We start from the raw sequence: 14,333 nt of genomic DNA, 5'->3' as shown, positions 1-14,333 counted from the left end.
TAAGTATATTTATGCAAATGTACTGAACAAGACAGAAAGGTAATGTACTAAACTATTTAATATTTATCTTTAGGAAGTGGGTGGGCAACTCAAAGGGAATATTCATGTTAAACATCCTACTGTTAAACCATTTATAATAGGACTATATTCATAATTCATTTATTATTGGTATGGTAGTACTGAGTGAGAGAGAGAAGAGAGAGAGGGAGGAATAAAAAAAGGAGGGAGGGAAGGAGAGAGGGAGAGAGAGAGGGAGAGAGAAGGAGGAAATGAAAAGAGAATAGGTAACTAAATCTTGAAATGGTGGATATTTAGAGATAATATTAGATTGGCAGATTTACTAGTGAACACTTTTGTCCTTTTTTCTTAACTCTTTATATACCTTTATAATAAACCCTCATTTTACAAGGCTATCAGAATATAGTTCTAGTTGTTGCAAGCCAAAGACAAAAATAAAAAAGCGAATGATTAGAGATATAAAGGCTCTGCATATCATTAAAACACAAAAATATTGAAATTTATTTAAATGAATCTAATTTAAAGTATAGTATATGAATCCTAAGAACCATTTATTTTTAATTTTGTGACAGAGACAGAAAGAAAGAGACAGAGAGAGGGACAGATAGGGACAGACAGACAGGAAAGGAGAGAGATGAGAAGCATCAATTCTTCGTTGCAGCATTTCAGCTGTTCATTGATTGCTTTCTCATATGTGCCTTGACCTGGGACTACAGCAAAGCTAATGACCCCTTACTCAAGCCAGTGACCTTGGGCTTCAAGCCAGTGACCTTTAGGCTTCAAGCCAGCTACCATGGGGTCATGTCTATGATCCCATGCTCAAGCCAGTGACCTCACGCTCAAGCTGTTGAGTCCCTGCTCAAGCCAGCAATGTTAGGTTTCAAACCTAGGTCCCTTGTATCCCAGTCCGATGCTCTATCCATTGCGCCACCAAGGACCGTTTTTTAAATTTACTTATTTTCATAATTACACATTCAATTCTAAAACTTAAGAGTCTAAGCTTAAATATCAACATTTTATTATGTGATAACATTGCTTATTACGTCGCAAGTATGTATACGTGTGTATACATACATATGTACATATATAGTTATAATGTGCATTTAATTCTCAAAGGAATCTGTGATAAAGAAATAATAAAAAATACCATCATGCCTAGTCCATAGATAAGAAAATTGAGGTTTATAGAGAGAAAAGGGTAAGGACCTTCACCAAGGTCACACTCGGAGTTGTGTTGAATCCAGGGCTATACCCAGGCAGTCTGGCTCCAACGCTGTGCTCTCAACTACTGCATTGCACTGACCACTCCTTGACTTATTATACTTCCTTTGGGTACATCAATATTCTCAGGCCACTATTCATTGTCAAACAATGTATTTCAATAGAAAAATTTTCAAAAATTCAGAAAACAAAATGCTGCCTTTGAATATTTCTGAAAATGAATAACTTTATGACTCTCGTTGCCACAGGAATATGCAACAGATTCAGAAATATTCTGGAGAGTGCAAGGGGAACTTCTCTCTTCCACTGCATTCCCAACTCTTATCATATTCAGATTAGGCAAAGCAGCAAGAAAACCCTTCCAGCTTCATGGGATCAGCCAAGAAAATCATCCTCAGGACCAACCAGCTGCCAACAGCATGCCATTCAGTGTCTGACCAGGCTGCCAAAGCCCAGCTGTTCTGTCAGCCTTCCTGACACAGTTTGTTAACAAAGAAGAGGCCCAGTTAATTTTCAACAGGCAATGTGAGCTGAAACTGATTCACCTGCAAACACACGAATTACTTCTAAGAGTGAAGAAGTAACGGATACTGAAACAATAAACTGTTAAGATCAGGGCACACTGAAATGTCTCCAAAAGTGGAATTGCTTAGGAAAAATAAATAAGGCAATACTCTATTCCTCTGTAGCAGAACTTATTTGGGATTGGCCAGGGAACAAAGAAGGCACTCCATCATGAAAGGGAAGATGTGTGGAGAAAATAAGAAAGTTCTAATATTGAGGGAAGATAAGGATGGAGATAAAGGGAACAGATCAGCTGTGATGACTTACAGAGATAAGAAGTTGAATTTTTAAGTAATCTTTGGAGTGCAGAAGGTGCAGAATTTGGCACATTCAATGTGGTAAAAATGGGAGCTCCAAGTATCTTCTCTTGCCATAAACTGCCTCTCATAAAGCAACTCGTGGCTTCTTTTAGGTTTGTTTAGATTCTCTTGTTTTGATACCAACTTTTTTTTTTCTTTTTTGTATTTTTTTCTGAAGCTGGAAATGGGGAGAGACAGTCAGACAGACTCCCGCATGCGCCCGACGGGGATCCACCCGGCACGCCCACCAGGGGCGAAGCTCTGCCCACCAGGGGGCGATGCTCTGCCCCTCCGGGGCATCGCTCTGCCACTACCAGAGCCACTCTATCGCCTGGGGCAGAGGCCAAGGAGCCATCCCCAGCGCCCGGGCCATCTTTTGTTCCAATGGAGCCTCGGCTGTGGGAGGGGAAGAGAGAGACAGAGAGGAAGGAAGGGGGGTGGAGAAGCAAATGGGCGCTTCTCCTATGTTCCCTGGCTGGGAATCGAACCCAGGTCCCCCGCACGCCAGACCAACGCTCTACCGCTGAGCCAACCGGCCAGGGCCTTGATATCAACTTTTGATTCTGAAATTTTTATTTTATGTACTAAAACCCCCAAATTATCATCCAATTGTAAATGCACTAAATTTTCTTTGAGATGATATACTCGAATTAATGTTATGGTATTTTTCAGGTTGAGAAAATTATTTTCAACAGACTCCATTTATTTCTCTATAAATTTCAAAATAAAAATGCTTTACATATCAGATTCTTTGTTTACATTAGATTTTTACAATTATTGCTTCAGTCCCTACATGTTCAGGTCTGTATTTTTTTCCTACAGGGCCTAATAATATTGGGTCAAAATAATAAAAATCAATTTTATTAAGATAATTTTATTCTTCAGTCAATTTTCAGTTAGGAGCAAATGTTATAATTTACGATTTTAGCCATTATGGATTACAATGTTTTTACTAATTTGAAATTTTTTGTCTAGATTACTTTTATGATGTCCCATATTACCAACAGCATAAATTTTATAGAACATAAATATAGGTATAATTTTATCCATCATTCTTTGCTTCATCCTCTGAAGTTCAAATGCTTATTTTTATTTTTCTTCGGGATCAAAATGGTAGAGTCACCACATCCTTGAGTATTAAACTTTAAGAAAGGCAGGAGCAAAAGACAAGCTTAAAACGATGTGACATGAGGCCCTGGCCAGTTTGCTCAGTGGTAGAGTGTCGGCCCAAGTTTGTGGATATCCCAGGTTCAATTCCTGGTCAGGGCACATAGGAGAAGTGACCATCTTCTTCTCCACCCCTCCCCCGCTCACTTCTGTCTCTCTTTCTCTCTTCCTCTCCTGCAGCCATGGCTCAATTGGAGCAAAGGCTGAGAATGGCTCCATGGCCTCTGCCTCAGGTAGTAAGTAGAGCTCAGAATGAGCAATGCCCCAAATGGGCAGAGCATCACCCCCTAGTGGGCTTGCCAGGTGAATCCCAGTTGGGGCACATGTAGGAGTCTGTCTCTGGCCCCCCTCCTCTCACTAAATTAAAAAGAAAAAAAAAGATGTGTCATGAAATCTCCATGTTGCTCTTTACTTTCCCCTATGTAGTTATGTTAGGTGTATATTTTTTCTGTAACACAAAAACTTAAAATGTATAACTTTGTCTACCAAATGAGACTTTTCTATCATAGTGTTTGTGTTGGTGACCAGTGTATATTTGGAACTAGTCAGGTTAAATATATGACAATACCCAGGCTGGTTAACTCAGTGGTAGAGAATCAGCCTGGTATGTGGATGTCCCAGGTTCAATTCTTGGTAAAGGCACATAGGAGAACCAACCATCTACTTCTCCACCCCTCCCCCTCCCCTCTCTCTTTCTGTCTCTTCTCCTCCTGCCACCATGGCTCGATTGGTTCGAATGCATTGACCCCGAGAGATGAAGCTGGCTCTGTGGAGCCTCTGCCTCAGGAATTAAAAACAGGTCAGTTGCGAGCATGGCCACTGGTGGGCAGAGCATCGGCCCCAGATGCGGGTTGCCGGGTGGATTCTGGTTGGGGCACATGCAGGTTTCTATCTCTCTATCTCCCCTCTTCTCACTTGGAAAAGAAGAAGGGGAAAGTGTGTGTGTGTATATATATATATATATATATATATATATATATATATATATATTAATAAGATTTGGCAATTAATGAATGAAACATCCTGAATATTCTATATTGGAATTAAATTTTTACATTAGAGATTACATTAGCCTACTATATTATCTTGAAGTTAACTCTGTCTTTCACTCCTGCAAGCTTTTTCCTTTCTCATTGTTTCTAATTGTAGTGTCCCTTGGAAGTCTCAGTCTCTGGTAGGTGATGACTCCAACAATCTGAATGTGGATAATGACTACAAACATTTGTTTTCCAAAGTTTTCTATCAGTATAATGATCAGGTGTAAGGCAAGGACACGTGGCCTTGTGCATCACATTTGTCAGAACAAATGCTTCCTTTTGCAGCAATCACGTCATCCTGAAATCATGATCTACATTCTAAAATAAACTCATTGCTACATGAATTGTTATCTTAGTGAGATATTTTTGTAGTTGTCTTTTTAACAGCTTCCTTGGAAGTGTCTTCCAAATTTCTCACAATACTAAAACAAACATCTCTCTTTATTGTTTTATCCAATGACTATTTCGAGCTTGAATGTGCAGCAATCATCACTCTTACCTGCATTGCAACACCCACACTTGTGTTTCACACACACACATTTTTGGATAAACTAAAATATACACTTTAGACTTCCAAGAAAACTCAAAAAGAGTTTTCTCCGATGTCACAGTCCAGGACTCACCTGTGGCCGTGGATGTCCAGTGACCAGACAGGTCAGTTCTAGGGTTTCTCCTTCACGTATAGTGTAGACTCTTTCCGAGTAGCGTTCCTCCTCAATATTACAGGCCAAGCCTGAATGCACAATACGAACCGTAGGGGGAGCTGTTGAGTAAGGAAGAGAGACAAGATAAGTAAACCATCTCCCCCTGAATCATCCTCATTTTAAGTGCAATTCATATTAGACTTGATCAGAGTCAAATACATCCAACTTAACACTTGGAGAGAAAACCCACGGGATTAAAAATTTTGCTGGACAGAAAGTTTGAAATTTATCTAAGTTACCAGTACATTCTGAATATGGGAAGGAGGACAGGGTGGTGAGATAAAACTAATGACTTGGGAAATCACCATCATTACAAAACCACATGATAAAATTTGATTGTTAAAATGCGAGAGATCCCTTCCTTTCTGAAATATAAATTTTAATACAGTAAAAGATGTTGTCTGAGCTGAAGACAGTCATTTGTCTTTTTTTTTTTTTTTAGAGAGGAGAGAGTGACAGAGAGGGAGAGAGAGAAGAGAGAGACAGAGAGAGAGAGAGAGAGAGAGAGAGGAGAGACAGACAGAGAGAGAGAAGGGGGGAGGAACAGGAAGCATCAACTCCCATATGTGCCTTGACCAGGCAAGCCCAGGATTTTGAACTGGCGACCTCAGCATTTCCAGGTCGATGCTTTACCAACTGCGCCACCACAGGTCAGGCTTGTCTATTAATTTTATAAGCCCTGTGGTGCAAATATGAAACTAAGGAATGAGAAGATTTGTCAAGAATTGAATACCAACTCAGTTGTCAATATTTATAGATTCCTGTTCTGATATGAGCAAAAGATGATCATTGAATTAAGCCACTGAAGAAGTCAATAAATCATTGATGCCTAAATATAAAACTCTCATTCAAAGAGACTTAGATCTCATGATGCGGACCAATATAACTTTCTCTTACTTCAATGCCACACAAGCCAATAAAACTTGACACATTGATTCGTGTATCACTAGAAACCCATAGTATGCAAAACTCTTTGAGTCATGACAAACTTCAATAAGATGTTTCCTTTTCCCATTGTCAAGGAGATAATTACATTTATTGGCTTCAGACTAAAGATTATTCTTATTTGTATTTTTGTTCATAATATATTATGAAAGTGATGGAGAAAGGCAGTGGTAGTCAACCTTGTCCCTACTGCCCACTAGTGGGCATTCCAGCTTTTATGGTGGGCAGTAGTGGAGCAACCAAAGTATAAATAAAAAGATAGATTTAACTATAGTAAGTTATTTTATAAAGATTTATTCTGCCAAACTTAGTGAAAATCCGACATAAAGTACTTGGTAAGTAATTATTATTATATGCTTTAACTTGCTGTAACTCTGCTTTATAAGTTTTATAAAGTAAAGTTACTTCCCTACTTTATAAATCACCATTACTGTGGAACCGGTGGGTGGTTAGAAAATTTTACTACTAACAGATACAAAAGTGGGTGGTAGATATAAAAAGGTTGACTACTCCTGGAGAAAGGGTTATCTTAATTAAAGGCAAGTAAGAAGGCTAGAGATACCTACATGTAAAGAACAGTAGCAATCTCAAGAATTTCTAGGTAGTCATCTCAACCTAAACTGCAGTATTATTTTTAGAGGTTGTAGTTACTTACAAATTAATGCAGGTCTATTGGGAATTTTTAATTTAACTTTATAAAGATCATGAATCCTATAGAATTTGAACATAAACTTAGTAATTCTATGGAAGAAATAAATTGATCGTAATTCCAACTAATAGAAATATTCTTTCTGTAAAAATTTGTGTTCTGCAAATTAAATAAAAAATAAAGTTTCCAGGAACTCCAAGATGGCAGCGGAGTAGGCAGATGCACAGACACCCAGCTCTCAACACCAAAATGGAATACAAATCAATTTAGGAAAAATCAGCATGAAAAACCAACACTGAACTGCAAGAACAGCTCTCAAAAACCAAGGAGCAAAGAGGAAGCCACAATAATCCTGGTAAGGAGTGCCTGAATCTCCTCTGCTTACAGGAACGGAAGGGGGGGGTGAGGCTGAGAGCCCAGAGAGGATTTCACAGAGGAAAAAGAGCAGAAACTACTGCTCACAGCCACTTACCTGGTGACCAGGGAGCAAGGTGGGTTGAAAAGACCAGCTTATCTCCCAAGTGGAAAGGACAGGGAGAGGGACAGACTGTGAGGGGCTAAGGTATGCAAGAAACGAAATAAAAAAGCTGACTCATTCATGCTGGAGGCGGCCATAGCTGGGGGAAGGACTGAACCTTTCACAAAACAGAGCTGAAGTGCTTCCGGATCAGAGATCTCCGGACATCTATCCAGCTCCAATCAGCGCAACAAGACACAGCTGAAAACAAGAAGTGGGGAGGAGGGGCAGTAACTCAGGTCTCCATGGAGATCTGAGATACACCTCCCCCTACTGAAGCTGAGAAAAAACCCTGCCCCCAGTGAGATTAGTTGGTGGAAGAGACCTTCAGCCTCTCAAGTTACGCCCACAGCATTCCTGGTTACAGTTTCAAGGAAGCCCCCTGCTGAGATCAGTTAACAAGACTATCACCTGTTAAGAAAACAAACAAATCAAGACTTCAAAGCTGCCCAAATCCAAAAGTGGATTACAAATAATAGCTGATACCAACCCAAGAAGACCTAGAAATAACACAACTGAAAACTGGAGGCAGACAACACCAAGCCTAGACTCAACCAACTCTACAAATAAAACAAAAAAGAAAATGAGAAGACAAAGGAGTGCAATCCAAATGAAACCACAAGAGACACCTTCGAGAGATGAACTGAGTGATATAGAAATAATTAAACTTCCAGATGCAAAGTTCAAAATAATGATTGTAAGGATGCTTAGGGATCTTAGAACAACAATGGAGGGGCAGTTTGAAAACCTAAATAAAGAAATAGCAAGTATAAAAAAGAATCAGTTGGAGACGACAAATACAATATCAGAAATAAAGACCACAATGGAAGGAATTAAAAACAGGATAGATAGAGCAGAGGATCGAATCAGCGAGTTAGAGGACAACTGGAATGAAGGCATGAAAGCAGAGAAGAAAAGAGAAAAAAGACTCAAAAAGTCAGAGGAAACTCTTAGAGAGCTCTGTGACAACATGAAGAGAAATAACATCTGCATCATAGGGGTTCCTGAAGAAGAAGAAAAAGAACAAGGGATAGAGACTTTGTTCAATCATATCATAGCTGAAAACTTCCCTAAATTATTGCAAGAGAAACTCTCACAAATCCAAGAAGCACAGAGGACTCCATTAAAGAGAAACCCAAAGAAACCTACACCAAGACACATCATAATTAAAATACCAAAGCTAAGCGATAAAGAGAAAATAGTAAAAGCTGCAAGAGAAAAAAAAGTTATCACCTACAAAGGAGCCCCCATAAGGATGACATCCGACTTCTCAACAGAAACACTTGAGGCCAGAAGGGAATGGCAAGAAATATTCAAAGTAATGCAGAACAAGAACCTACAACCAGGACTACTTTATCCAGCAAGGCTATCGTTTAAAATCGAAGGAGAAATAAAAAGCTTCCCAGACAAAAAACAACTCAAGGAATTCATTACAACCAAACCAATGCTACAGGAAATATTAAGGGGCCTGGTGTAAACAGATCAAAGTGGGAAAAGAATAGAGCAAAAAAAAAAAAAAAAAAAAAAAAAAGGAATACACCTTTAAAGAAGAAAATGGCAATAAACAACTACATATCAATAATAACCTTAAATGTAAATGGATTAAATGATCCAATCAAAAGAAATAGGGTAGCTGCATGGATAAAAAAACAGGACACATACATATGTTGTCTACAAGAGACACACCTTAGAACAAAAGACACACATAGAGTGAAGGTAAAAGGATGGAAAAAAATGTTTCATGCAAACGGAAATGAAAAAAAAGCTGGGGTAGCAATACTTATATCAGACAAATTGGAATTTAAAACAAAGGATATAGTAAGAGATAAAGAAGACCACTACATAATGATAAAGGGAGTAATCCAACAGGAAGATATAACTATTATAAATATCTATGAACCTAATATAGGAGCACCAAAATATATAAAACAGACTTTGATGGATTTAAAGGGCAAGATAAACAGCAATACTATAATAGTAGGGGATTTCAATACCCCACTAACATCACTAGATAGATCCTCAAGAAAGAAAATTAACAAAGAAATAGCAGACTTATTGGAAACACTAGATCAACTCGATTTAATAGATATCTTCAGAACCTTTCACCCTAAAGCAGCAGAATATACATTCTTTTCAAGTGCTCATGGTACATTCTCTAGGATAGACCACATGTTAGGGCACAAAAGTGCTCTCAACAAATTTAAGAAGACTGAAATCATATCAAGCACTTTCTCCGTTCACAACGGCATGAAACTAGAAATGAATCGCAGCAGAAAAGCTCAAAAATTCTCAAACACATGGAAACTAAATAGCAAGGTGTTAAATAATGAATGGATTAAGAATGAGATCAAAGAAGAAATAAAAAAATTCCTAGAAACGAATGACAACGAGAATACAACAACTCAAAATTTATGGGACACAGCAAAAGCAGTGCTGAGAGGGAAGTTCATAGCACTACAGGCACACTTTCAGAAGCTAGAAAAAGCTCAAATAAACAACTTAACCCTGCATCTAAAAGAATTAGAAAAAGAACAGCAAGTAAAGCCCAAATGTAGTGGAAGGAAGGAAATAATAAAGATCAGAGCAGAAATAAATGACATAGAGGCTAAAGAAACAATACAGAGGATCAATGAAACTAGGAGCTGGTTCTTTGAAAAGGTAAACAAGATTGATGCACCTTTAAGTAGACTCACCAAGAAAAAGAGAGAGAGGACTCAAATAAATAAAATTAGAAATGAGAGAGGAGAAATAACAACTGACACAACAGAAATACAAAATATTGTAAGAAAATACTATGAAGAACTGTATGCCAAAAAACTAGACAACCTAGATGAAATGGACAAATTCCTTGAAACATACAATCTTCCAAAAATCAATCTGGAAGAATCAGAAAACCTAAACAGACCGATTACAACAAAGGAGATCGAAAGAGTTATCAAAAAACTCCCAACAAAGAAAAGTCCGGGACCCGATGGCTTCACAACGGAATTCTACCAAATATTCAAAGAAGAACTAACTCCTATCCTTCTGAAACTATTTCAAAAAATTTAAGAGGAAGGAAGACTTCCAAGCTCCTTTTATGAGGCGAGCATAATTCTGATTCCAAAATCAGGCAAAGACAACACAAAGAAAGAAAATTATAGGCCAATATCTCTGATGAATATAGATGCTAAAATCCTCAACAAAATATTAGCAAACTGGATCCAACAATATATGGAAAAAATCATACACCATGATCAAGTGGGATTTATCCTTGGGAGGCAAGGCTGGTACAATATTCGTAAATCAATCAATGTGATTCATCACATAAACAAAAAGAAGGAGAAAAACCATATGATAATTTCAATAGATGCAGAAAAAGCATTTGATAAAATCCAGCACCCATTCATGATCAGAACTCTCAGCAAAGTGGGAATACAGGGAACATACCTCAACATGATAAAAGCCATCTATGAGAAACCCACAGCCAACAGCATACTCAATGGGAAAAAATTAAAAGCAATCCCCTTAAGATCAGGAACAAGGCAGGGGTGCCCCCTTTCACCACTCTTATTTAACATAGTCCTGGAAGTCCTAGCCACAGCAATCAGACAAGAAGAAGAAATAAAAGGCATTCAAGTTGGAAAAGAAGAAGTAAAACTATCATTATTTGCAGATGATATGATATTGTATATAGAAAACCCTAAAGTCTCAGTCAAAAAACTACTGGACCTGATAAATAAATTCAGCAAAGTGGCAGGATATAAAATCAATACTCAGAAATCAGAAGCATTTTTATACACCAACAATGAACAGTCAGAAAGAGAAATTAAGGAAACAATCCCCTTCACAATTACAACCAAAAAAATAAAGTACCTAGGAGTAAACTTATCCAAGGAGACTAAAGACTTGTACTCGGAAAATTACAAAACATTGATAAAAGAAATCAAGGAAGATACAAACAAGTGGAAGCATATACCGTGCTCATGGTTAGGAAGAATAAACATCATTAAAATGTCTATTTTACCCAAAGCAATCTATAAATTCAATGCAATACCAATTAAAATACCAATGACATACTTCAAAGATATAGAACACATATTCCAAAAATTTATATGGAACCAAAAGAGGACACGAATAGCCTCAGCAATCTTAAAAAAGAAGAATAAAGTGGGAGGTATCACACTTCCTGATATCAAGTTATACTACAAGGCCGTTGTACTCAAAACAGCCTGGTACTGGCATAAGAACAGGCATATAGATCAATGGAACAGAACAGAGAACCCAGAAATAAACCCACAGTTCTATGGACAACTGATATTTGACAAAGGAGGTAAGGAAATACAATGGAGTAAAGACAGCCTCTTTAACAAATGGTGTTGGGAAAATTGGACAGCTACCTGCAAAAAAATGAAACTAGATCACCAGCTTACACCACTCACAAAAATAAACTCAAAATGGATAAAAGACTTGAATGTAGGCCGTGAAACCATAAGCATCTTAGAAGAAAACATAGGCAGTAAGCTTTCCAACATCTCTCAGAGCAATATATTTGCTGATTTATCTCCACGGGGAAGTGAAATAAAAGACAGGATAAACAAATGGGACTATATCAAACTAAAAAGCTTTTGCACAGCTAAAGACAACAAGAACAGAATAAAATGACAAACTACACAATGGGAGAACATATTTGACAATACGTCTGATAAGGGGTTAATAACCAAAATTTATAAAGAACTTGTAAAACTCAACACCAGGAAGACAAACAACCCAATCCAAAAATGGGCAAAAGAGATGAATAGACACTTCTCCAAAGAGGACATACAGATGGACAATAGGCATATGAAAAAATGCTCAACATCACTAATCATTAGAGAAATGCAAATTAAAACCACAATGAGATATCACCTCACACCAGTCAGAATGGCGCTTATCAACAAAACAACACAGAATAAGTGCTGGCGAGGATGTGGAGAAAAGGGAACCCTCCTGCACTGCTGGTGGGAATGCAGACTGGTGCAGCCACTGTGTAAAACAGTATGGAGATTCCTCAAAAATCTGAAAATCGTACTGCCTTTTGACCCAGCTATCCCACTTTTAGGAATATACCCCAAGGACACCATAGAACGGCTCGAAAAGGAGAAATGCACCCGCATGTTTGTGGCAGCATTGTTCACGATAGCGAAGATCTGGAAACAGCCCAAGTGTCCGTCAGAGGACGAGTGGATTAAAAAGCTTTGGTACATATATACTATGGAATACTACTCAGCCATAAGAAATGATGACATCGGATCATTTACAATAACATGGATGGACCTTGACAACATTATAAGGAGTGAAATAAGTAAATCAGAAAAAAAAAAAAAACTAAGATGAATCCATACATAGAAGGGACATAAAAATGAGACTCAGAGACATGAACAAGAATGTGATGGCAACAGGGGCGGGGGGGGGGGGGGGGTTGGGGGAGGGGGGATGGGGTGAAGAAGGAGAGAGGGGTTAGGAGAGGGGAGGGGCACAAAGAAAACCAGATAGAAGGTGACAGAAGACAATTTAACTTTGCGGGAGGGGTATACAGCACAATCAAATGTCAAAATAATCTAGAGATATTTTCTCTCAACATATGTACCCTGATTTATCAATGTCACTGCATTAAATTTAATAAAAAAAATGCCAAAAAAAATAAATAAAGTTTCCAATATTTAATACTTTTTTTATATGACATGAATTTATAGAATACTCATAGAGTTTAATCATATGAAATAGCATAGTTTATTATCCTTCTCAATTTCAAACAGAAAGGGAAAGATAGAAAATCTTACTTAAGGATAATAAAAATACTGGTTATTTCAATTCTTTCTGGGTACCCAAGTAGACGCCTGCTCTTCAACCCTCAAATTCAGGATTCTACTCTCAATACCCAGCATTAGATGACATGTAAAATTTCCCACAGTTGGATAAGAATGAAAAGTATTTTTAGTAGAGTAGTTCTTACATTCAGTATGCACAATAAAGTCCCTAGTAACTTGTTTAAAATTTAGATTCAGAGGTATACATTCAGACCTGTTATGCATGCAAAAACCCCAGGAATCTACATTTTTACCAAACATCCTTGAAAAATGACATAATAGTGCTACTTAAATCAGATAATTAGAAATAATTTTATGGGCATTATAAATATTTGTTGACTAAAGGAAAATAATTGAAAGGATAAAATATTTTTTCTTTTAATTTTTTTCAAATTACTAAACTTCATGCTATGCATCATTTCACTGGTTTAAAAAATTAAATGATGCTTAAACAAATTAAATGCTTTTTTTGGTCTATAAAACCTATTTATCAAAAACTTTCTAATGTCTTTGTATACTGTCTAGACATTGTAATACTTTGTTTAGTTTTATGAGATTAGAAATCCTTATCTGCATGTCTCTCTGGATGTTCTGGTATGTTTTATACAAAGTTTCCTACAACTCATTTCCTACAGTGATCAAGTTTAAACTTCCATTTTGACAAGTGATACCAAACAGTTACTTATTTTAAACTATATCTTATATAACTATATACATATTATAAAGGTTAACAAACTGAAGACAATCAATAAACACTTCCAAAATATAAATAGAATATTATTAAAAAGAAAATATAGATTCATTACCTTGAAATATATTTCTGTGCCAAATTTAGCTTAATAAGTGATAGCTCACATGTTTTTTAATAGATCTAATTATATAGTAACATGACATCTTTTCTAGACTAATTTACACTTGTTATTTTTGTTTTAATTTCAAGTCAATGAATAGTATTACTATTTTTAAGATATATCTTTCCAAAGATCATTATGCAAATAAGTAGCTTATTTAAAACTCTTAAATTATACAATCAGCTCATTGTGTTCATTTACAAGGGTTAATTTTCTTCCATTTTCCTCTATATTTTAACACATTCTTAGAAAAAGTAATTGCACATAGACTGTAATAATCATGAGCCTACCAATTATTTTATAGGATGGTGAAATATTCTCCCATATTGTAACTGCTGAAGATGTCTTTTTCCTTATATGCATTAAAATATATGCTAAGTACTTCAGGTTGGAAGTTGGGTAAAAAACTGAAAGGGATTAAGAAAAAACAAGGTGCCAGCTCTAAAAATAGTCACACGGATATAAGTACAGCACAGAGAATACAGTCAATAATATTGTAATAACAATGTATGGTGCCAGACGAGTACTAGATT

General features: G+C 36.9%; 1 protein-coding gene across 1 annotated transcript in view; it reads right to left on the bottom strand.

Annotated features, from left to right (window-relative positions):
* The window catches only part of MDGA2 (MAM domain containing glycosylphosphatidylinositol anchor 2), a 1,032,115-nt gene that overhangs the window by 594,300 nt on the left and 423,482 nt on the right, over window positions 1-14,333 (bottom strand). The window contains exon 2 of the mRNA XM_066277806.1: window positions 4,930-5,069. Within this exon, the coding sequence (XP_066133903.1) occupies window positions 4,930-5,069 (140 nt within the window). The remainder of the gene's footprint in view (window positions 1-4,929; window positions 5,070-14,333) is intronic.

Source organism: Saccopteryx bilineata, chromosome 4 (assembly GCF_036850765.1).
Source record: "Saccopteryx bilineata isolate mSacBil1 chromosome 4, mSacBil1_pri_phased_curated, whole genome shotgun sequence".
NCBI classification, from domain to species: Eukaryota; Metazoa; Chordata; class Mammalia; order Chiroptera; family Emballonuridae; genus Saccopteryx; species Saccopteryx bilineata.
This window is presented reverse-complemented; position numbering and strand designations above follow the sequence as displayed.